This window comes from Hemiscyllium ocellatum, chromosome 31 (assembly GCF_020745735.1).
Source record: "Hemiscyllium ocellatum isolate sHemOce1 chromosome 31, sHemOce1.pat.X.cur, whole genome shotgun sequence".
Taxonomy (NCBI): domain Eukaryota; kingdom Metazoa; phylum Chordata; class Chondrichthyes; order Orectolobiformes; family Hemiscylliidae; genus Hemiscyllium; species Hemiscyllium ocellatum.
The window spans coordinates 29112115-29137616 of NC_083431.1; the positions used below are offsets into that span (position 1 = coordinate 29112115).

The 25502-nt window shown below is 40.7% G+C and overlaps 1 protein-coding gene across 1 annotated transcript in view; it reads right to left on the reverse strand.

Moving 5' to 3' along the window:
- The window catches only part of dhrs11a (dehydrogenase/reductase 11a), an 88096-nt gene that overhangs the window by 6052 nt on the left and 56542 nt on the right, over positions 1-25502 (reverse strand). Inside the window, exons 4-6 of the mRNA XM_060848141.1 lie at positions 18580-18709; positions 8830-8922; positions 4924-4989 (exon numbers count right to left, since the gene is read on the reverse strand). Of these exons, the coding sequence (XP_060704124.1) occupies positions 4924-4989; positions 8830-8922; positions 18580-18709 (289 nt within the window). The remainder of the gene's footprint in view (positions 1-4923; positions 4990-8829; positions 8923-18579; positions 18710-25502) is intronic.

Sequence of the window (25502 nt, forward strand, 5' to 3'; positions counted from 1 at the left end):
AACCAGTTTGATTTCTTAGCAACTAGCTTAAGTGGTGGTTCCTTGTTCTAATGAACCCCACAACTGGAAGCATTCTCAGTATGTGCTTTGTACAGTATGAACTTTTAATAATGTTAAAGAACTCTAAGATCATTCCCAGCCTGCTCTTCAGGAAAAAGAGAACAAAGCATTTTCATCCTTTCTTAGTAGGTATAACTTTATTGCTCAGGTACCACGCTTGTAAATCTCCAGTGACTCTGTACGGTTCTTTAATATGGTAATTAAAACAATTAACTGTAATAAGATTAGTCTAATAAAAAATTTGAAACAATTTAGCACTATTTTTCCAGTCAGGGAAAAACCTCCAATTCTTTGATTTTGTTATGACTTGTGTTGCAACTTTCAGAAATTCCAAGTGTTCTTTCATTTCTTTCTGCACTGGCTCTGTGTGAGCAACATACATCTTTCAATTTCCATATCTTTCCACATAACTCTGAACATTAACTTCCTTTTGAAATTCTTAATTAGATCGGTCTCCACCAAACTGAGGCAAACCAGAACCAAATCACTCAGATTTTCCTTGCATCATTTTTCCTTCTCTTACTATCTCCTTTAAATCGGTGCTGTGTTGTTCTCTACACTTACAAGACTGAGAACAGTTCTTCTCTATTCTGTTCACATCACTCAATTTTTAGTAGTGCCAAATATCTCTTCTCAGTCTTTTCTTAAAAAAAAGTCCTAACATCTCCAATTTATCTTCCTAAATGAAGATCCTCATTCTTGCTGTGTTCTTGAATGCTTTCATATCCTTCCAAAAGTGTGGTGCCCAGAAATGAAGACCATATTCTACTGGAAGCAGAACTAGTGACATATACAACTTCAAAATAACCTCCCCTGCTCTTCTATTCTATGCCATTATTACTAAGGCTTGGGATATTGTATGCTTTATTAATGTCACACTCATTCTGTCCTGCTGCCTCTCCAAGCTCTTCCTACTAAAATGAATCACCTCTCTTTTCTCCATTTTGTATCTTTCAGCTGCCTAATCATCTCACCAACCTAACTGTTTCCTCCTGTAGCTCTACATTAACTTCCTCCAAAGTTCACAATGCTTCAAAGTTTTGCATTGCCTTGCAAATTTTGAAAATGTGCCCTATAAACCATGATCTGGATCTTTAAGATATAACAGTAAAAGCAAAAGGTCCAAGGCACTAACCAATTTTCCCCAGCTGTAAAAGTATTGACCCATCACTCATTCTTTATTGATGCTCAACTAATTCCTTGCCATGTTGCTACGTTTTATTCCGTCAGCTATAGTTTTACATACAAGCTTATTGTATGGCACTGAATCAAATGTCTTTTGAAAGTTCATGTACACCATATCAACACAAAACTCTCAATCTTCCCTCTTACCTTGTAAAATATTTCCAGCAAATTAAACATTTTCCCTCAAGAAATCCATTCTGGCTTTCCTTAATTAATCTGTGTCTGTCCACATAACTACTTTTTCTCCCCAAATTATTATTTCTAGAAGTTTCTCTAATGCTTCCCCACCATCTAAATTAAGTTGACTGGTCAGTACTTATTGAGGTTATCTTTATTTGAAAGAGACATAACACTTGAAATTGTTCAGTCCTTTGGCACCACTTGAGTCTCGAAGGAAGACTAAAAAGAAATGGCTCGTACTTCTGCAATTTCCACCCATTCCCTCTGTATCCTCAGCATGGATGCCCGGCCTCATGTGTACTCTGACCGAGAAATGAAGCCAGTGCAGACTCCCAGTCTCAACGCAGACTCCCAGCCTCGAGATGAATCCTGTTATGGTCTGGAGACTAAGTGCCAGTGTGGATTGGGTTGGAAGGACTGTTATTCTGAACTTCGTATTTCCTTATTTTTCTAATTTATTCCTATTATTTTGTACATTTGTACCTATGATGGTGCGAAGGTTTGTAATACTAGATTTTTTATTTCTTTATTTTTCTGAACAATTTGAACTTGAGAATCTCTCCTTAGGTACATTTGTACCTAAGATGGCGTCATAAGTGGTGACTTGTAAATGTTTCACTGTCATCATGAGAGTACATGCGACAATAAAGCCAATTCTAATTCCTTGGGTATATCTCACCTCATCCCAATGTCTTATTAAGTTTAAGTATAGATGGTTATCCAATAACAACACTGCTTCAATTTTAAAACCCTCTGGAGTCTGAATGATCTTCTTTATCATTGCCATGGGTAGCATCTTATTCATTGGTAAAGATGAATGTAAAATGTTCATTTAATATATCAGCCATGCCCTCTGGCTCCATACAGAAAGCCTCTTTTTGGTCAATTGGCCCAATCCTCCTTTTACCATTTATATACCTATCGAAGGCTTTGCACTCCATTTTATGTTTTTTTGCCAATTTTGTTTCATACTCGCTCCTTGTTTATTCACTATGCACCCCCCACCCAACCATTCCATATTAAAATAGTGTTCCAAATTTTATTTTCCTCCAACAACTGTCATAAGCGCATTTTTATCTTCTTTATTCTAATTTCTATTACCTCTGCCATCCAGCAAGCTCTGGATTTGATTTATCTACCTTTCCTTTTTCAGGAAATATACTGACTTATATCCAAAATAACTCTTCCTTTCAAGTTAATCTAGGATCAGCAACCACATCTGTTTTTGAACAACAGCATAACACTGCACCACCTGAGATTCTCCAAATCTGCCTACCTCCAACAAATTAATTTGATCGAGATCTACTCACCCCATTGAAGCTCACTTTCCCACAGTTAATTGGTCCTACACAGAATTATCTTCGATCTTTTCTATAGTCAGCCCAAACCTTGAGATATAATGATGATTGTCCCATAATGTCTCGCTAGGTCACTTGATCTACTCCTTCCGTCAAACTGATGTGGACCAAGTCAAACAGACCTCTTTCCATGTTGGGCAGGAAAAGCGCTAGAGGAAATTTTCCTGAAAACATTGTAAGAACTCTCAGCCTTTTCCACTACTAACCACTCAAAGACTGGGACAGTAAGATCCACCATTATAAAACTACTACACACTATGTGAAGCTTGCTGCAATTTTCCTTGCACTTCTCACTAATTGGAGTCACAAAGACCTTATTCTTAACTCCAGCCAAATTTAATCTGTCCGTGATCCCTCTGGGTCATCCTCTCCCTCCAGCACAGTAACATTCTCCTCAAATAAATCCCACCATTTGTCCTCCTTTCCCATCTCTCCTGAACAGCTTATATCCAGAAATATTTAGACTTCTGACCTAACCCTCATTGAGCCAGCTCTCCATTATAGCTACAACTTCTCAGTGTCACGTGGTATTCTGTACCAAAAACACTATCTATTTTAGGGGTGGCACGGTGGCTCAGTGCCTCACAGTGCCAGCAACCCAGGTTCGATTCTGTCCTGGGGCAAGTGTCCATACGGAATTGCACATTCTCCCTGTGTCTGCGTGGGTTTCCTCTGGGTGTTCCAGTTTCCTGCAACATTCCAAAAGAAGTGCAGGTCAGGTGAGTTGGCCTTGCTAAATTGCCCATAGTGTTAGGTGCATTAGTCAGGGGTAAATGTAAGGAAATGAGTCTGGGTGGGCTACTCTTTGGAGGGTCAATGTGGACTTGCTGGGCTGAAAGGCCTGTTTCCACACTGTAGGTAATCTAATCTAATCTAATCATGCACCTTGCATTTACATGCATGCATAATAACTCTCATTTAGATGCCATTACTTGCTAAACCCTAAACATTCTAGGCTCTAAACACCATTCTCCAAGATTCATTATCCATGCTGGAAGTTCATCTCTTCTAATATTCTCTGCACCTTTCCTCTTCAAGGTATTTTCTCCTTGCTCCCACACCCTGCCAAGTTAGTTTAAACCCCCACCTGTCAAATGCCCTGCAAAGAATTCAGTCCCATGCAATCTATCTGGCAATGGCTGGTTCTAATGTCCCAAGAATCTAAAGCGCCTCTCTCCTGCACCATTTTTCCAGCTACATGTTCACGTGTTGTACTGTTAATTCTGTACTCATGGAACGGAGTGTGGTTCAAAGATTACTACTTTCGAAGTCTTGCTTTGCAATTTTTTATAAACGTATCTCCCTGACTGCAGGACCATGTCCCCTTTCCTACTTCTGTAGATGGCATTGATGTGCACTGCATCTTATGGCTCTTCATCCTCTCCCTTCAGGATGTTCTCCAGCCACTCAGTGACATTCTTGATCATGTTCCTGTGTTCCTTTACCACAACTGGATATTTAACTTAATTTCCAAACAATAAATAACTCCTAAATTGAGTTCCCAAATACAAGACATCACACTCATTTATAGATTGAAACTCATATGTCAATTACATAACCATTCTGCAAACTTGTACACTTATCTACAAACAATGTGCCTCTTCGTATCCTTACCAATTTGGTGTTATGCACACCTTTAGAAAATAAATTTCTAATCTAATTATTTATTTATTAATTGTTAATAAAAGCTATGACACTGCACAGATCTTTGTGTAACCCCACTTTACTTTGGGTTTCAATTCTTTGACTAACAAATATTTGTTTATGAGCAAAGGCACAGGAAGAAATCATGTAGCAATTTGAGATTTTAAAGTGATTCAATAAGATCATGGTTGATCTACAACTTCCTGCCATATACCCATTTTAACCCTGAATCACATTACAACTTAAGGCAACATAAAATTTTAAAATGTCTGCTCAAGATTTCAACCAGTTATTTTGTCCCAACACTACTACAGCTTAACATGAGTTTCTCCCATGAACCATCTTGACACATTTGCTGCCTTAAATGCATTAAAAAGTGCCTTCACTGATTAAACAAAAATGGAGAGGAGGACTGAAATAACCATAGAAGGAATCCTCACCAAAACTCAAGTTGTGCAATGTAATATCCGTAACTAGTCAATGGATTGTTACTTGCCTGAACATGAGAAGGCGTACTCAAAATGTAAACAACAGCACTGGCCAAATCCTCTGCTTTCAGACACTAAGTGAAAAAATACAGGTCGTTAGATAAAGCTAGCTATATACTAGAAAAAATTGAAAAACGCAGAATTGAATGCAACAGGTACAAAGTGATTTTTAAAGGAAAAAGATGAATAAACTTTAGATATATAAAGCAGTACAGGGTTGTCTGAGAGACAACAAAACTCGACAGTTTATTTGGATTGCTCTAGTAATGATGGACCGAACAGCCTCTTTTTGTGCTGTAAACTTCAATGTTTCTCAATGTATTTGGATATCACTAATGGTTTTGCTCAATATGGACAGCTGTCCAAGCCAACTGATTTGACAGGAAACTGATATATTTGACAAATGGTTTCAATTAGGCAAATTAAATTTCTCTTCCATTACAAAGCTAGGAGAAGTAACAATCCCTCACACTGCTGGTCACTGCCAAGATTTGTTGTAGGTTCAAGCTTACTTCATTTTTAACCATCTAGTCAACTTGACGCTCAGATGCACTCCTCCTTGGAATATTCCGTAGGTGTCCCAAACTTCTTAAGAAACTCATCTTATTCAAATTTCTTACAATGGCACTAAACATTTAATTGCCTTTGCCAAGGGTATTTAGACAAACCAAACCAGTGTTTCAAAAAAGTTTCATTTAATTTATCATGCTTTACTATTCCACAATTATTAAAGCCAACGCTACAGTATTTTTGGAGAAAAGCCTTCTCAACTTGTCCTGCCGCCTTCAAAGAACAGTGAACATACGGATACCGATTCTCTCTGATCATGCAGTCCCTTTAAAATTATATCTTTTGGTTTATACCCAAGTGAGGTAATTGATATACATCAAAATGAGTAACTGGTCTTGATGCAACTCTGTCAGAACACAACTTCCAGTCTAAAATTCTCTGTTAATCAACACTTCCTGCTTTCTGTCACTTAGGGCGGCACAGTGGTTAGCACTGCTGCCTCGTAGCAGCAGGGTCCCAGGTTCGGTTCCAGCCTTGGGCAGGAAATTGAAGTACAGCTCCTCAAGGGTCATAATCTCCAGACTACGTGCCAATTGGCATAGGGATAAGAAAATTAGGCAAGTAAGCATGTGGCTAAGGGATTGGTGTGGGAACGAGGGATTCCACTTCATGGGGCATTGGCATCAGTTTAGGGCAGCACGGTGGCACAGTGGTTAGCACTGCTGCCTCACAGCGCCTGTAGACCCGGGTTCAATTCCCGACTCAGGCGACTGACTGTGTGGAGTTTGCACGTTCTCCCCGTGTCTGCGTGGGTTTCCTCCGGGTGCTCCGGTTTCCTCCCACAGTCCAAAGATGTGCGGGTCAGGTGAATTGGCCATGCTAAATTGCCCGTAGTGTTAGGTAAGGGGTAAATGTAGGGGTATGGGTGGGTTGCGCTTCGGCGGGTCGGTGTGGACTTGTTGGGCCGAAGGGCCTGTTTCCACACTGTAAGTCTAATCTAATCTAATCTAATCTAATCAATATTGTGCTTAAGGCCTATCATACTGGCTAAACATTTTATCTGCATATCTAACATCAATCCTCAGAATTACCTTATACAACTCAATTAAGTTAGTCAAACACAATTAGTCTTTAACAAAACTTATGTGTCAACTCATACCTTGTTAAAATGTTATTCTACCCTAGAATGTTCCACAGGCATATACAATACTGGTTAGCTTCTGGTTAACATGCTTATCAAGGGGTATTTCATTTGCAATCTAACACGTTTTATGGCATCACTATAATTTCCTAGGAAAGTAGGAAGATTGTGGTTAGTGTCCCTGCAATTTGCATCCTCATTTTTCCCAGTAATCTAGATGCCTCCCAACTGACTGAGTGCCATTTTCAATTTGAGGAATGCCAGACTTTGAAATATTTACTCTCCATTTTAATCTTATCCAGGATTAGTTGCTACCTTCTCATTTACTGACATATTGGAGAGGAGGATGCTGCTAATGAAGGTGAATGTAAAATGCTGGCCGAGAACATCAGTCACACCCTCTGTCTACATAAAACTATTTTTCCTTTGGTCCCAGCTGAGCCCATCATTCCTTTGTCCACTGTGTTTCGATACAAAGTTACAAAAGTCATGAGAACAGTCACTAATCTATTGTCATACTCTTATTCTCTTTCAGATCTACAGTGTTGCCCACACTCAGCTCAGTTCTCCACTATAATGTGAAACTGACGTTTGTCATTAGCCTCCTTTTTCTGTCATTTTTAATCTCAACATCTTTAGACAACCAGGGAACTAGCGTTAGATGCCCTACCTTTTCTTCTGCTGGGATGTGCCTTCTCCATAGCCGAATCATCTCCTGTTTAAAAACTTACCTCGTTTTGCATACCAATTTGGGATTCTGATTCACCTGGACCAGATCCTTAACATATTGAAGCTAGCCTCAGCCTCCCATTTGGCCCTTTAAGTACTCAAGCACATCACAATGTCTCTGACTCACTGCTCCCAAATGGATTCCTTACAGCCACAATGATTTTCCTCAATACAAAATTCAGCACATATCTTTGGGTTGGAAACAAACCGATCAACATCTGTTTTGAGTCATAACTGGAAATCAGATATCAAGCCATGCTGGATATATCCTGTTTAAAAAATATACTATTGAACCTCAAGATGTCTTGGCTACTGTAAATGAGACATTTAAAGTCATACAGTCAGAGACGCACAGCATGGAAACAGAACCTTCGGTCCAACTCATCCATGCCAATCAGATATCCTAAATTAACCTAGTCTCATTTGCCACCATTTGGTCCATATCCCTCTAAACTCCCCGACCCCTCCATTCATGAACCCATCAGAAGCGATTTAAATGTTGTGATTGTATCAGCTTCCATCACTTCCTCTGGCAGCTCATTCCATACACTCACCACCCTTTGCGTGAAAAGGTTGCCCCTTAGGTCCCCCTCTCACCCTAAACCTATGTCCTCCAGTATTTCTTTGAAGTGTGATTCAAGAATAAATCTGGAAACTCTCTTGTTTTCTGATTATAATGTATTATAATGGCAACATGAACCTAGTCTTGTGACACTTATTTGTCACATTATATCACACAAAATGATTACCCATTCTGTAAAATTAAATACTTGATTTAAGCCCAAGTGTGTACTCGTTAAGTTACATACAATCTATACCAAAGAAGCTGAATACTTGCCCAACTGGGGCATGGCTGTACTTATGCTCTGCAGAGACATGTCACACTTTAATTACCTCTTTATAGTCTGCTCTATATCCTTCAATGTCTTTCTCTCTCATGTATACAAGCCTCCCTTTAATTTTTTTAATATTGTCTGTTCCAACAGCTCTAAGGGGCGGCATCGTGGCTCAGTGGTTAGCACTGCTGCCTCACAGCACCAGGGACCCAAGTTAAATTCCAGCCTTGGGCGACTGTGCGGAGTTTGCACGTTCTCCCTGTGTCTGTGGTTTCCTCCCACAATCCAAAGATGTGCAGGTCAGGTGAATTGGCCACACTAAATTGCCCAATCAAGGGTGAATGGGTCTGGGTGGGTTACTCTTAGGAGGGTCAGTGTGGACTTGTTGGGCCGAAGGGCTTGCTTCCATACTGCAGGCAATCTAATCTAACTTAGTGGTAGCACATTGTATTTTCCCTTGCATCTGTGTGAAGACACTTTCCTTCAGTGTCATATGAATGGGAATGAAAAATTCATTAAATAGCATTTTCACCAAGGTTAGGCTTGGTTTCTCTCCTTCTTTCCGTGTTTACAGATTACATCATATCTCAGCATCTAAATAAACCTCACTTAGGCTCGAACACTTACAACAGTGACCACAAAATTAACAGCTACGACATACACAAGAATTTATTTACACAGCAGTTTGGTTTCCATACCTCAAGGTTCTCATATGTTGCTGCAGCTTTTTCTGGATCATTGTTATAAAGCCTAAATGCAAACTCTGTTTCCACCAATCCTGGAGATACAGACTGTAAAGGGCACAAGGCAAAGTTACAACATTAGTTTGCATTTAAATAGCATTTTTAATGCAAAACATCCCAAGGTGCCCCCCAGGAACATTATTAAATAACAAAATTGTAACATGAACTACAGCCAGACAAGCAGCATTGGTTATTTCTTTAATTTGGCATTTGCAGGAGTCACTCAAGTTCAAAAACCTACAATTTTCTTTCACTCATAACAACAGTGTGGTTTGGGAGACGTACAATGTCTATTTCTGAGTCCCTATGTTAGCAAGAAAATTAACTGTCTTCTTTAAAAGCAAAAACACTAAACAGTTACCCCTTTTTTGTTTTACCCTTGAGCAAACTGAATTAGCAAACCTCCTCTATATTTGTTCATAAAGGATCCTGATCACATTGTTCCCTCACCACCTCGGTGTTCAGTACAGTGGTTGCTAATGAAGACTAACCCTGATAATAAATGAAGAGGCAGGGGAGAATGTTTGGGGGTTCAGGATACGAAACTCTTAAGTATGGTTTGACAGGAGGATGCATTTTAATTGTTTACAAGCCTGGACCTGAGATGACAGCCAATTAGTAAAGGGAAGAAAAAGAGCGAGATTGTGGTTGGGCGGCTGAGGAAAGAGATCAAGGCTCCAGGGATGAGCAAAGAGAAATAGGACCTCAGGAAAGGTACTGATGACAGGATTGCTACTAGTGCCGCTTCCGAGTCAGAGTAGTAGTTAGCAGGATATATCAGATGAGTACATGGTTGGAAAGATGATGCAAAGTGGTGCATTCGGAACGGTTTTAGGGGATATGGCACAAGTACAAGCCAAATGAGTTGTATCTGGGCAGAACTGGAACTGATGACCAAGGAGATTCATTTGAAAGTGTGGTTGGGAATGGTTTGAACTAAACTGACAAGGGGTTGCAAATCTAAACGGGGGACAAATGACAAAGAAATATGGACTAAAACAAAACACAGAATAAGAAAGAGGAAGGTGAAAGCAGAGAATTCATGGGCTAGAATCAAATAAGACAAAGGTGAATTGAACAAAGAATGCTAAAAAAAAGACTAGCCATATGGTAGCACCTTCACAGTAAAGTGAATCAATTAGTTGTGCAAATAGACCTAAACAGATATAACAGAGCTGATTAGAGAGATGCACCATACAATAATCAGAAATGGGAACTGAATATCCAAGGCCCCTCAGTTTTTAGAAAGAGCAGACAAAAAAAGGAAAATATGGGATTACACTGCTAATTAAAAAGGAAACATTTAATGATTGGGAGGAAAAATATTAGCTGTGATGAAGTAGATTCTGAATGGTTGTGCTGAGAAACACCAAGAGGCAGAAAATTATAGGGGGTGGGGGGGGGGGGGGGGGGGGGGGGGTTGTATGTAGATCCCAAACTGCAGCAGTAATATTGAAGGAGGCATAAACAGGAAATTGGGGTGCAAGTAATAAAGGCACACTGTAATTATAGGAGACTTCAATTTGCACACTGATTGGACAAAACAAATCAGAACCAAACTGTAAAGGATAAATTCTTGGAGCGTAAAGGGGCAGGACAGTGGCTCAGTTGTTAGCACTGCTGCCTCACAATACTAGGGATCCTGGTTCAATTCCAGCCTTGAGTGACTGCATGTGGAGTTTGCACATTCTCCCGTCTGCATGGATTTCTCCAGGTGCTCTGGCTTCCTCCCACAATCCGAAGATGTGTAAGTTAGGTGGATTAACATGCTGAAATTACCTGCAGTTGTTCAGGAATGTGTAGGCTAGGCGGATCAGCCATAGTAAATATAATAGGGTAGGGGGCTGGATTTGGGTGGAACTCTCTTCCGAGGGTTGGCGTGGATTTGTTGCGCCAAATGGCTTTCTTCTGTACTGCAAGGGTTCTATGTTAGCTTTATGGATTAATACATTGAAAAACCAAGTAGGGAAAAGGCTATTCTTGGCTGGGTACTGTTTAACAAGGAAGGAATACTAGACAATCCAGTTATGTGTGGGCCCTAGGGAAACATAACTACAGTAGGATGAATTCTTCATTAAGATGTAGAGTGATGCACCTGTTTCCCAGACTAGGGTCCTGAATTTAAATGGAGGAAATTATGATGGTATAAGGGAAGAGCTATGATAAATTGGGTTCTGAAATAAAAACTCAGCATGCCTGGCAGTATCTGTGGAGACAAAACAGAGTTAACATTTTGAATCCAATGATCCAACTTAAGATCTGCCTAGTTTCCCCAGCAATTTCAGTTTCTGCTTTAGATCTTCAGTCTCCACAGTTCTTTGTTTTATTTATATAAATTGGGGATTGTTAGATAAAAGGGATGAATATACAGTAGTAGGCAATGGCATACATCAAAGAGTGCACGGATAAATTGTAGAAGTTATTCACTATAGTCTGGCATAAAATTAAAATGAGAAATTCCGTCAAATCATGACTAACAAGACCAATAAACAACTGTATTAAAGCCAAAAAAGCAATAGACGCGAGGATTGGGAACAGTTAAGGTTCCAGTGTAAGGAGACAAAGAGACTGATTAAAAAGTCAAAAATGGAACACAGGAAAAATATTCGAGCTATGGAGAGAGTGCAATGAATGTCTTCCAGAGTGACTCCTGGGATTGTGGGGCTGACATACAGAGAGGGACTGGCTCAGTTTGAGTTTGGAAGAATAAGGGATAGGATAGATGCAGGAAGGATGTTCTTGATGACTGGGGAGTCCAGACCCAGTGCTCACAATCTAAAGGTTAAGGACAGAGAGGAGGAGAATTTTTTTCACTAAGACATTGGTGAGCCTGTGGAATGCTCAGTGACAGGAAATTGTTGAGGCTAAACTTTCAAGGAAGGTGAAGATATAGTTCTTCGCACTAAAGGAAATAGGAAAAGGATATTGAATTGGATTATTAGCCATGGCCTTATTGAATGGCACAGCAGGATCAATGGGTCTATGTTCAATGTTTCTATGTAAGAGAGTGATGTGAGTTAGGGCAAGATAGATCATAGGTGTCTGTTGGGGAATGGCTGGCAGAGAGCTGGATGACAAAGGGCTGAGTCAAATAATCGCGATGAGGGAAGCAGGTTTGTTGAAACTGTTGAAGTGAAACTGTGCTCTAAATGCAGTTATCTGTTGAATCTCCATATCTTCATTTACCTGTCAGAATTTAAAAGTCTCAATACCTGGCAAAAATGAGTAAATGCATTTTTTAAAAAATCATAAGAATGTCAGTATGCTGCTACCTTAAAAGAGCCACAAGGTTTGGTGCTAGGTCCACTACTTTTCGCCATTTATATAATGGATTTGCATGTGAGCATAAGAGGTTTGGTTATTAAATTTACAGATGACACCAAAATTGGAGGTGTAGTGGACAGCAAAGAGGGTTACCTCAGATTACAACAGGATCTTGTTCAGATGGGCCAATGGGCTGAGAAGTGGCAAATGGAGTTTAATTTAGATAAATGCAAAGTGCTGCACTTTTGGAAAGCAAATCTTAGCAGGACTTATACACTTAATGGAAAGGTCCTAGGGAGTGTTGCTGAAAAGGAACCCTTGGTTCATAGCTCCTTGAAAGTAGAGTCACAGGTAGATAGGATAGTGAAGAAGGCATTTGGTATGCATTCCTTTATTGGTCAGAGTATGGAGTACAGGAGTTGGGAGGTCATGTTGCGGCTGAACAGCACATTGGTTAGGCTACTTTTGGAATAGTGTGTGTAATTCTGGTCTCCTTCCAACTGGAAAGATGTTGTGAAACATGAAAGGGTTCAGAAAAGATTTACAAGGATGTTGCCAGGGTTGGAGGATTTGAGCTATGGGGAGAGGCTGAAAAGGCTGGGACTGTTTTCCTTGAAGGGTCAGAGGCTGAGGGGTGACCTTACAGAGGTTTTAAAATCATGAGGGGCATGGACTGGATAAACAGGCAGTGTTTTCCCTGGGGTGGAGGAGTTCAGAACTAGAGGGCATAGGTTTAGGGTGAGAGGGGAAAGATATAAAAGAGACCTAAGGGGCAACTTTTTCTCACAGAGGGCGGTACATGTATGGAATGAGCTGCCAGAGGAAGTGGTGCAGGCTGGTACAATTGCAACATTTAAGAGGCATTTGGATGGGAAATGAATGGAAAGGGTTTGAAGGGATATGATCTGGGTGTTTGCAGGTGGGACTACGTTGGGTTGGGATATCTGGTTGGCTGGGTGCGTTGGACCGAAGGGTCTGTTTCCATGCTGTACATCTCTATGATTCTATTTAACTGGCTGTTCTACCTCCAACAGGTTGGCTTCAATCATAGCCACTCCATCACCCACCGCCATTAAAATTAAGAAATGGTGATCTGGAAATTATTCATCCTTAAAATTCTCACCAGCACCCAATATCCCTGTTCTCAGGATTAAATACTATACCCCACATATCTTCAGGATCTGAAAAACTGATTAGAATTTATATATTTTTTCTGATACATTACAACAGTAGGAGATCAGAGTAGACCAGTCAGCCAAGGCTGCTCACAGTTCAACACAATCATAGTCATAGGGATGTACAGCATGGAAACAGACCCTTCAGTCCAACCTGTCCATGCCAACCAGATATCCCAACCCAATCTAGTCCCACCTGCCAGCACCTGGCCCATATCCCTCCAAACCCTTCCTATTCATATATCCATCCAAATGCGTCTTAAATGTTGCAATTGTACCAGCCTCCACCACATCCTCTGGCAGCTCATTCTATACATGTACCACCCTCTGCGTGAAAAAGTTGCCCCTTAGGTCTCTTTTATATCTTTCCTCTCTCACCCTGAACCTATGCCCTCTAGTTCTGGACTCCCCGACCCCAGGGAAAAGACTTTGTCTATTTATCCTATCCATGCCTCTCATAATTTTGTAAACCTCTATAAGGTCACCCCTCAGCCTCCAACGCTCCAGGGAAAACAGCCCCAGACTGATCAGCCTCTCCCTGTAGCTCAGATCCTCCAATATTGGCAACATGCTTGTAAATCTTTTCTGAATCCTTTGAAGTTTCACAACATCTTGCCAATAGGAAGGAGACCACAACTGCACGCAATATTCCAACAGTGGCCTAACCAATGTCCTGTACAGCTGCAACATGACCTCCCAATTCCTGTACTCAATATTCTGACCAATAAAAGGAAAGCATACCGAATGCTTTCTTCACTATCCTATCTACCTGCGACTTCACTTTCAAGGAGATATGAACTTGCACTCCAAGGTCTCTTTGTTCAGCAACACTCCCTAGGACCTTACCATTAAGTATAGAAGTCCTGCTAAGATTTGCTTTCCCAAAATACAGCACCTCGCATTTATCTGAATTAAACTCCATCTGCCACTTCTCAGCCCATTGGCCAGTCTGGTCCAGATCCTGTTGTAATCTGAGGTAACCCTCTTCACCGTCCACTACACCTCCAATTTTGGTGTCATCTGCAAACTTACTAACTGTACCTCTTACGCTCGCATCCAAATCATTTATGTAAATGACAAAAAGTAGAGGGCCCAGCACCGATCCTTGTGGCACTCCACTGGTCACAGGCCTCCAGTCTGAAAAACAACCCTCCACCACCACCCTCTGTCTTCTACCTTTGAGCCAGTTCTCCAAATGGCTATTTCTCCCTGTATTCCATGAGATCTAACCTTGCTAATCAGTCTCCCATGGGAAACCTTATCGAACGCCTTACTGAAGTCAATCTTCTTTGGTACTTCTTCAAAAAACTCAATCAAGTTTGTGAGACATGATTTCCCATGCACAAAGCCATGTTGACTACCCCTAATCAGTTCTTGCCTTTCCAAATACATGTACATCCTGTCCCTCAGGATTCCCTCCAACAACTTGCCCATCACCGAGGCCTGGCTCACCGGTCTATAGTTCCCTGGCTCGTCTTTACTGCCCTTCTTAAACAGACCACGTTTGCCAACCTCCAGTCTTCCGGCACCTCACCTGTGACTATCAATAATACAAATATCTCAGCAATCGGCCCAGCAATCACTTCTCTAGCTTCCCACAGAGTTCTCGGGTATACCTGATCCTGGGGATTTATCCATTTTTAACCATTTCAAGACATCCAGCACTTCCTCCTCTGTAATCTGGACATTTTGCAAGATGTCACCATCTATTTCCCTACAGTTTATATCTTCTATATCCTTTTCCACAGTAAATACTGATGCAAAATATTCATTTAGTATCTCCCTCATTTTCTGTGCCTCCACACAAAGGACACCTTGCTGATCTTTGAGGCGCCCTATTCTCTCCCTAGTTACCCTTTTGTCCTAAATATATTTGTAAAACCCCTTTGGATTCTCCTTAATTCTATTTGCCAAAGCTACCTCATGTCCCCTTTTTGCCCTCCTGATTTCCCTCTTAAGTATACTCTTACTTTTTTTCTACTCTTGAGGATTCACTCGATCTATTCTGTCTGTATCCGACATATGCTTCCTTCTTTTTCTTAACCAAACCCTCAATTTCTTTAGTCATCCAGCATTCCCTATACCTACCAGCCTTCCTTTTCACCCTGTCAGGAATATACTTTCTCTGGATTCTTATTATCTCATTTCTGAAGGCTTCCCATTTTCCAGCTGTCCCTTTACCTGTGGTAGAGAATTCCACAGGCTCACTACTCTCTTGGTGATGAAATCTCTCCTCACCTCAATCTGAAATGGCATATCCCATATCATTAAACTATGACCCCTGTTTCAGGACCCCCCCCACCCCCCCCAAGTCATTGGGAATATTCTACCTCCGTATAACCTTCTTTTTTCTATTAGGCTTTTACAGGTCTTTTTGAGTTCCTCCCACATTTATTCTTCTAAATTTCAGTGAACTAAAATTTTTAAATCACTTCCAGTACAACAGAAATGAAGAGCATGTTAAAGAAAGAGGACAATTTAAAACGTATAATGGGACTAAGGTTTTTTTTTTAAATGTATGGCTAAATTACAACTGGTGCCATCACAAAGATTTCCAACAATTGGATTACATCAGGTGAATTTTTCCATTTCTGTACACAGGTGTATAAGGTGACCCCAATATCCCTAACGTCCAAGAGAACGCAACAGATCGCATGCCACACATGCCAATCAGCATAAGATCTGCCCAAAAGCATGGGCATGTTGCTACCACAGCCCTTGACAATGGCATCCTGGGTCACCAAAAGTCACTGGCCAGTATTACCCGGATCTTAAAGACTACCCGTTGAGGCATACTCTGAGAAATTTAACAGAAAGAAGGTAATTGATTTTATTTTTTCTTACTGTGAGTTGGGGATCTAAATGGAGAAACATCAGACAGTCTCCCAAAAAAACAGGCAGGGTTTGTCCTGATTTCACAATTGGTAAACTTGTCACCTTTCTTGTCAGATCGGAAAGTAGGTAATCTGAAAGGTAGGAAGTGGAGGCCCTAAAGCACCATTCATTGGCCACTTACATTAAAGCCTTAATTGCTGCCAGGTTCAGAAAGTTGTCCATGGACCTTCATGCCCAGTAGTTAATTGGTGAGGTGGAAGGAAGGGCACAAGTGACTTGCCAAGATCAAGTCTATATGGACCTCAAAGGCATTTGATAAGGTTCAGCATGGTAGACTGGGTACAAGTATATGGAACTAAAAGGAGAACTAGCCACTCAGATACAAAATTAGCTGGAAGTAGGTGATAGAGGGTGGTAGCGGAGGGTGGCTTTCGGACTGAGGTAACCGTCAGTGCTGGGTCCACTGCTTTTTGATATAAACGATTTGAATAGGAATGTAGGAAGTACGTTTAGTAAATTTGCGGATGACAGCAAAATTGGTGGTGTTGTGGACGATGAAGGTTGCCTCAGTGTACAACAGGATCTTGATCAGATGGGCCAAGAAGTGGCAGATGGAGTTTAATCTTGATAAATGTGAGGTGCTATATTTTGGTACAGTAAGTCAGGGTTCTTAATTGCAAGGTCTTGGAGAGTATTGCCAAACAAAGAGTGCAGGTTCATAATTCCTTGGAAGTAGAGTTGCAGGTAGACAGGGTAGCGATGACAGCATTTGGTATGCTTGCTTTGTTAGTCAGTTCATTGAGTTTGGGAGATGGGATTCAAGTTGTGGCTGTACAGGACATTGATTAGGCCACTTTTGGAATATTGCATTCAATTCTGGTCTCCTTACTACAAGAAATACATTACAGAGTCAAAGTCGTACAGCACAGAAACAGACCCTTAAGTTGAACCAGTCCATGTCGAACATAATCCCAAACTAAGCTGTTCCTGACCCATATCCCTCCAAACCTTTCCTATTCATGTACTTCTTCAAAAGGCTTTTAAATGTTGTAATTTTGCCCACATCCATCATTTCCTCAGGAAGTTCAAACCACCCTATGTAAAAACCTTTGCCCCTTTTAACTTTTTAAATCTCTCTTCTCTCACCTTAAAAATCTAGTGCTGAAAGTCCCCATCCCAGAGAAAGACACCTACCATAATCTCAAGCTATACCCCTCATTATTTTATAAAACTTCTACCAAGTCACCTCTCAACCTCTTATGCTCCAGTGAAAATAGTCTCAGCCTATCTAGCCTTTCTTTATTACTCAAACCTTCCATACCTGGCAACATCCTGGTAAACCTCTTCTGAACCCACTCCAGCTTAGTATTCTTCCTATAACTGGGCAACCAGAACTGAACACAGTACTCCAGAAGTGGCCTCACCAATATCCTGTACAACCTCAACATGACATCCAACACCAATGTTGCTAAATTTGGAAGGGTTCAGAAAAAATTTACAAGTATTTTGCCAGGGTTGGAGGGTTTGAGCTATGGGGAGAGGCTGAATAGGGTTGGGCTATTTTCCCTGGAATGTCAGAGGCCGAGGTGTGACTTGATAGAGATTTATAAAATCATTGGGGGTATGGATAGGGAGATCAATCTTTTCCCTCCAAAGTAAGAGAGTCCAAAACCAGACAGCAAAGGTTTAAGGTGAGAAGGGAAAGGTTTAAGAGAGACCTCAGGAGAAACTTTTTCCATGCAGAGAATGGTGCACATATGGATGAGCTGTCGGAGGAAGCAGTGGAGGCTGGTACAATTACAACATTTAAAAGGCATCTGGATGAATAGGAAGTGTTTAGAGGGATATGGACCCAATGCTGGCAAATGGGACTAGATTAATTTAGGATATCTGATCAGCATGGACAATTTGGACCAAAGGTATGTTTTTTCCATGCCGTACATCTCTTGACAATACAACTCACCTAATTATTTTCCTTTCTTGCCACTGTCAGGGAGAGAATAATTCCACCCTTTTTTTTAAAATAACAGACCAGGAAGGTTCCATGTTCAGCCTTATATTCTTAACTGACAACTAGATTAAGTTTACATCACTGGTGAAAACACTGATACCTCATCCAAATGATCATTCCTCAAATTTGAAACTTGATATTGCAGGTCAGCAGCCTATTTGACTCTGGGTATGCCCATCAAGACTTCAGCTATCATTCACCCTGTACCCACTTGCAGCAGAAACACCAATCAGATGCAATGAGTGCAACCCTGGCTAGTTATCTTCTTTCCAACCAATTTTAACACCCTTGCATACACCTTCCACTATGTTCCCACATACAGGTGTTATCTGTGGAAAGTAGCTGCAATGTAATATTTCACCAATCACAAATGTCTTCTGCAATGAAGCCTCCTTTCATTGTAAATGGTGCAGTTCTTACCGTGGCCCGTATGTGCGTCTGTGCTTCTCGAAGCTCTTGTCTTAACCCTTCAGTCAGGGCAGTAACTGCAAACTTTGTAGCTGCGTAGAAATGGGTTGCTGAGGATGGGATCACTCGGTGGCCACTCATACTAAAGTTATAGAAGAGGGGAGAAGAGATGGAGTCAGGGCTATCAGAGCACAATGTGCCAAATTCTTAAATAAGTCAGTTGCATAAACATGGCTTTTGTCCATGGAGGCCAAAAAAATGAGGCCAATTACATTTAACAAAACAAATTCAAATGGTCAACAAGCATCTTCAGATGGACCATTTCCTTTAATATTCAATTGTTTTCCTAAATAGGTTTCAAATGAAGGGAGAAAGAAAAGCAGAAAAAGCTGCACAACAGTTTTGAAGAAATGGAGCTGACTTTTGTCAACATTTGTGTTTTATAAGCAATCGTAACTAACAAAGCCCAACTAAATCAAATTTCAGACACATCTTGTAGATTACCTGCAAGAGCATGGAATTGGCAACTCCACAACCGTCGCAGTAAGATGCTGACTTACTTACAGATTCTTTGGCAGAATGGAGATTGCTTAGACGTTGATAGAAAGAGGTTTGGCATTTTAATAAGGATTATGGTGTTCTGTTCTTCCAGACAAAGGTGGATCTCAGCATTAAGCTGTAAACTGCAAACCTTCCCCGTCTTTGGTGACTTTCATAAACCAAGTGCAAAACTATTAATTTGACACATATTTCTAAACACTAAATAATAACGATTCCATATAAACACCTTACACTGGGCTACCTCCTCTCCTCACACCAAATGCAGTTTAAACACTGGCATAGGAATTAGTGTGTGACAGTGTGTGCATGCTGCCTCAAAAATGACCAGGTACTAGTTACATTATCACATATAGAGGATATATTACCTTATGTAGAGGACAGATAGTTTTTAAAAAATCAGCGACAGTACCATTTTGACACATACATTTAGTTTCTCTCACCAGGGTCCATAATTGTACATGAAGAGCCTCATATTGTTCTTGAATTCTTCATTTAAATATAATCAAAAGGAGACACCAAAGTTACTGAATCACAGAATCCCGATAGCAGCCAGTCAAGCCATCAAGTCCACACTGACCCTCTGAAGAACATCTCATCAGATCCTCTCTACCCTATCCCTGCATTTCCCATGACCAACTCACCTAACCAGCACATTTTTGGAGTGTTAGAAGAAAGTCGAGAGTGTGGTGCTGGAAAGGCACAGTAGGTCAGGGAGCAACTGAGGAGCAGGGGAACCGATGTTTCGGGCATAAGGCCCTCCATCAGGCATTGAAATCAACTAGGAGACAGCCAGGTTGAAATCAACTAGGAGACAGTGAGCTTATGCCAGAAGCATCAATTCCCCTGCTCCTCGGATGTTGCCTAACCTGCTGTGCTTTTCCAGCACACGCTCTCGACTTTGATATCCAGCATCTGCAGTCCTCTCCGTCTCCTATTAGGAAAAAGCCAGAGTAACCGGAGAAACTCCATGCAGACATAGGGAGAATGTGCCTGAGAGTGGAATCAAACCCAGATACCTGGTGCTGAGGCAGCAGTGCTAACCACTGAGCCACCATGCTGCCCTTATTACAGTAACATGATACATGAACAGTGCAAAAAATAAGACTATTTTGCTGCAGGTGGAAGGAAGAGTTGGCTCACAATAAACAAGAAAACAGATTTCATGAAGATCCCTTTAACTATTAACAAGTAACAAAACTTCTTTGAGTAATTTGTCACAAAATGGATTATTTCAAATAATAATTCACAGCAATGGTGAGCTTGCATTTGTGCTGATTGTTGTTGCATAAACGTATCAGACTTGAAGAAAAGTAAACTGCATCTCGAGACTTTAACAGCAGCTGACCTTCCCCATTAGGCACAACCATTTTAATTTATAGTTTGTAGCCACAGGTCTGGAAATACTTTCTACAGAAAATCACTTCCGAGTAATGGTTCCAGTCCTTTCAGTACATATACACTTATTTTTGAAGGTCAAAGCACATGCAAGGCTCCAGTGCTGCAAAATTATTTGTTCCTTGCCTTGCAGCATAATAAACCAACAAACTCAGTCAATTTTTCTTCCCGAGTCAACATCTAGTCCTAATTAGCATTCTCAAATCCAGGTTACAGAGTCATAGGGATGTACAGCATGGAAACAGACCCTTCGGTCCAACCCGTCCATGCCGACCAGATATCCCAACCCAATCTAGTCCCACCTGCCAGCACCCGGCCCATATTCCTCCTATTCATATATCCATCCAAATGCTTCTTAAATGTTGCAATTGTACCAGCCTCCACCACTTCTTCTGGCAGCTCATTCCATACACGTACCACTCTTTGTGAAAAAGTTGCCCCTTAGGTCTCTTTTATATCTTTCCTCTCTCACCCTTAACATATGCCCTCTAGTTCTGGACTCCCTGACTCCAAGGAAAAGACTTTGCCTATTTATCCTATCCATACACCTCATTATTTTGTAAACCTCCATAAGGTCACCCCTCAGCCTCCGACACTCCAGGGAAAACAGCCCCAGCCTGTTCAGCTTCTCCCTATAGCTCAAATCCTCCAACCCTGGCAACATCCTTGTAAATCTTTCTGAACCCTTTCAAGTTTCACAACATCTTTCTGATAGGAAGGAGACCACAACTGCACGCAATATTCCAACAGTGGCCTAACCAATGTCCTGTACAGCTGCAACATGACCTCCCGACCCCTGTATTCAGTACTCTGACCAATAAAGGAAAGCATACGAAATACCTTCTTCACTATCCTATCTACATGCGACTCCACTTTTAAGGATCTATGAACCTGCACTCCAAGGTCTCTTTGTTCAGCATCACTCCCTAGGATCTTACCATTAAGTATAGAAGTCCTGCTAAGATTTGCTTTCCCAAAATACAGCACCTCGCATTTATTTGAATTAAACTCCATCTGCCACTTCTCAGCCCATTGGCCCATCTGGTCCAGATCCTGTTGTAATCTGAGGTAACCTTCTTCACTGTCCACTACACCTCCAATTTTGGGGTCATCTGCAAACTTACTAACTGTACATCTTATGCTTGCATCCAACTCACTTATGTAAATGACAAAAAGTAGAGGACCCAGCACCAATCCTTGTGGCACTCCACTGGTAAAAGGCCTCCAATCTGAAAAACAACCCTCCACCCCCACTGTCTTCTACCTTTGAGCCAGTTCTGTATCCAAATGACTAGTTCTCCTTGTAATCCATGAGATCTAACCTTGTTAAGCAGTCTCCCATGGGGAACTTTGTCAAACGCCTTGCTGAAGTCCATATAAATCACATCTACCACTCTGCCCTCATCAATCCTCTTTGTTACTTCTTGAAAGAAGTCAATCAAATTTGTGAGACATGATTTCCCACACTCAAAGCCATGTTGACTATCTCTAATCAGTCCTTGCCTTTCCAAATACATGTACATCCTGTCCGTCAGGAATCCCTCCAACAACTTACCCACCACTGAGGTCAGGCTCACTGGTCTACAGCTCCCTGGCTTGTCCTTACCACCCTTCTTAAACAGTTGCACCACATTAGCCAACCTTCAGTCTTCTGGCACCTCACCTGTGACTATCGATAATACAAATATCTCACAAAGAGGCCTAGCAATCACTTCTCTAGCTTCCCACAGAGTTCTCGGATACACCTGATCAGGTCCTGGGGATTTATCCACCTTTACCAGTTTCAAGACACCAGCACATCCTCCTCTGTAATATGGACATTTTGCAAGATATCACCATCTATTTCCCTACAGTCTATATCTTCCATGTCCTTTTCCACAGTAAATACTGATGGAAAATATTCATTCAGTATCTCCCCCATTTTCTGCGGCTCCACACAAAGGGCGCCTTGCTGATCTTTGAGGGGCCCTATTCTCTCCCTCATTACCCTTTTGTCCTTAACGTATTTGTCAAAACTCTTTGGATTCTCCTTAATTCTATTTTAGTTATACTGGTTACATATATTTTAGAGTCAGACTTGAGCATGAATTGATTGTGATTTGTTTTACTCCTTTATCCAAATGTACACTCTAATGAAAGCAGCAACAAGAATGACTAGTTTTGTGGCACATTTCAAGGTGCTTCACAAGTGTGTTTTCAAACAGAAAACTGACATGAAGAAAAATGATGTTAGCAGATTTAGTGAGAGAGAGAAAATAAAAATAGAAATTGCTGGAAAAACTGATTTATGAAAAAGGGTCACTGGACCTAAAATGTTAACTTTGATTTCTCTCCATAGCTGCTGCTAGACCTGCTAAGCTGTTCCAACAACTTCTCTTTATGTTTCTGGATTACCAGCATCCACAGTTCTTTCGTTTCTTATTTGGTAAGGGAGAAACGGGTTTTAAGCACGGTTTTAATGGAGGAGAGAGACAGACAGAGACTTACAAGAAAGAATTTCAATCCTTAGGATGCTGACACCTCACCACTGCATTAATGGAGTGACTTAAAATCAGAATTGTGCAGAGGGCAGACATCTCAGATGATTCTAGAGCAGGGGAAAGCTGCAGCTGATGAGAGCTCTTCTCATTGCCATTCTCCTCTGATCTAGTTCAGCTGGATTAAGAAAGCTGGTGCAACCTCCCACTTTCAGAACTAAACTGCAATCGGTGGAGCTGGGGCAGGGTCAAGGATGTCCTTGGACCCTGGCCTATTTGTTTAAAAGGAGGACCTTTCTGGTTCAGACAGTTAGCTTCGTTGTCTATCCAGAGATAACATGAAACTATGGGATCTAGGTGAGATGACACCTATTGTATTTTAATTATTTATCTGCCTAGATTCTGCAGTACAGGTTAACTTAAAGTTCACTTCCCCTCAATATTCATGTTTTACCCACAGGTACACAAAAATGTCTTATCCTAATTTCATTTTTGCCTTTAAAAAGAAATGAGGGGAAAGGATCAAAATGTTTCCTGAAAAAGATTTCAGCTCCTTTCATTTTGATAATCGTGTAACTACTAAATTCAAGCTAATTGAGAAGCAATTTGAAGATTAAAAAAAGACTTCTCTTTTAATAACATTTAACCCAGTCATTTTAAAGATGTCATGAGCTACATCCACTTCAAACCTCCTGGAAAGTTAAGTGAGTTAGTGCCAAAAAAGACAGAAACAACAGGTTCAAAACAATTACATAACACAGCAACATTTAAATCGGGGTTGTTTCAGGTGATGCTGTATTACCTCCTTCTGAGGTGATTAAATACAATGTCTCTTCACAAATTAAACCATCCTCAGTGCAACATCTTGAGGCTTACAGAGTGCACACTAAGATAAATATGCAGCACTTTGTAATCTTGTTTCTTTTTAACTTTTATATAAACCATTTAACAATAAAAACATCAAGTAAAAAGCATCCAGCCCACAGTACAGAAGGACAACTTTGCTGATTCATACTGCATACACATTATAAAACTTGAAAGAAAACATAAATGCTAAATATAATATGTTTGACTGCACTATGCTTTAGAAACAACAAAGTAGCAGGAATAGGTTCCTCAACCCAATGACCCTGCTCTGCCAATCATGGTTGATCCTTCATCTTAACACCATACTCCTATGCTCCCCAACACCCCACATGTTTACCCTCTGTAATTGTATTTTATTTTCTTGAATATATTTAATAACCTTGCCGCCGTAGCCTTCTGTGGTGGAGAATTTCACAGGTTCATTACTGAGTGAAGAAAGTTCTCATCTCAGTCCAAAACAGCCTTCCAATTATTCAGATACTGCATCCCTTATTCTGAACCCATAGCTGAAGGAAACATCGTCCCTGCATCCAGTCTAATCAGAATTTTATACATTTCAAATGATCTCCCTCTCATTCTTCTAAACTCCAGTAAATACAGACTAATTGGTCTAATCTCTCTTCATTGGACAAACTTGCTATCCCAGGATCCCACTTTCAGTCTTGTGAACCTTTGCTGCACTCAGTCTATTGTACATATATCTTTTCTGAGGCCAGGAGACCAAAACTGCACACATGGTCTCATCATGGCCTTGCACATTTGCAGTATGACTTCCTTGCTCCTGTACACAAACTCACTTGTGACAAAGGCCAACAAACCATTTGTCTTCTTACCTGCTGGCTGCACCTACATGCTTGTTTTCAATGACATAAAAAGACATCCAGGTCCTACTGTACATCCATAGTTCCTAATCTATAATTGTTAAATAATACCCTACCATTCTGTCTTTCACACCAAAGTAATACCTTCACATTTATCCACCTTTTACTGCACCTGCCACATATCTGCCCATTCACTCAAAATGGTTAACTTGCCCTGAAGCCTCTTTACATCCTCACTATTCTCTCTCACCTGGATTTCTATCGCCAGCAAACGTGAAGGTATTCCGCTTTATTCTGTCATCCAAGTCATTATTGTATATTAATAGGTGGGGCCCACAAGCTTTGATCTCTACAATATCTTTCATTTTTTCCCACTCTGAAAATGACCCATTTATTCCCATCACTTCCTGTCTGCTAAAGGATTCTCAATGCACGCCAGTATATTACTATCAATTACATGACCTTTGATTTTGCATATAATCTTACGTGGAACTTTTTCAAAAAGGTGCTCTGAAAATCCTAAAGCTTCACATTAATTAGTTCTCTCATCTATTCTGAGTTATATTCTCAAAACTCTTTACCAGGTTTCAAGTGCGATTTCCTTTTGATGAAACTATGTTAACTTTGTGTAATCCTATTGGTATTTTCTAAATCCCATTATCACAATCTTCATAATCGATTACAGCACTTGCCAACTACTGACGTTAGGCTGATTGGTCTGCATTTCTCAGTTTTCTACCTTCCTCCTTTTTTAAAACATGGTAAGGTTACATTTCCTACCCAGACTGCTCCAGAATTTTGAAATCTGACAACT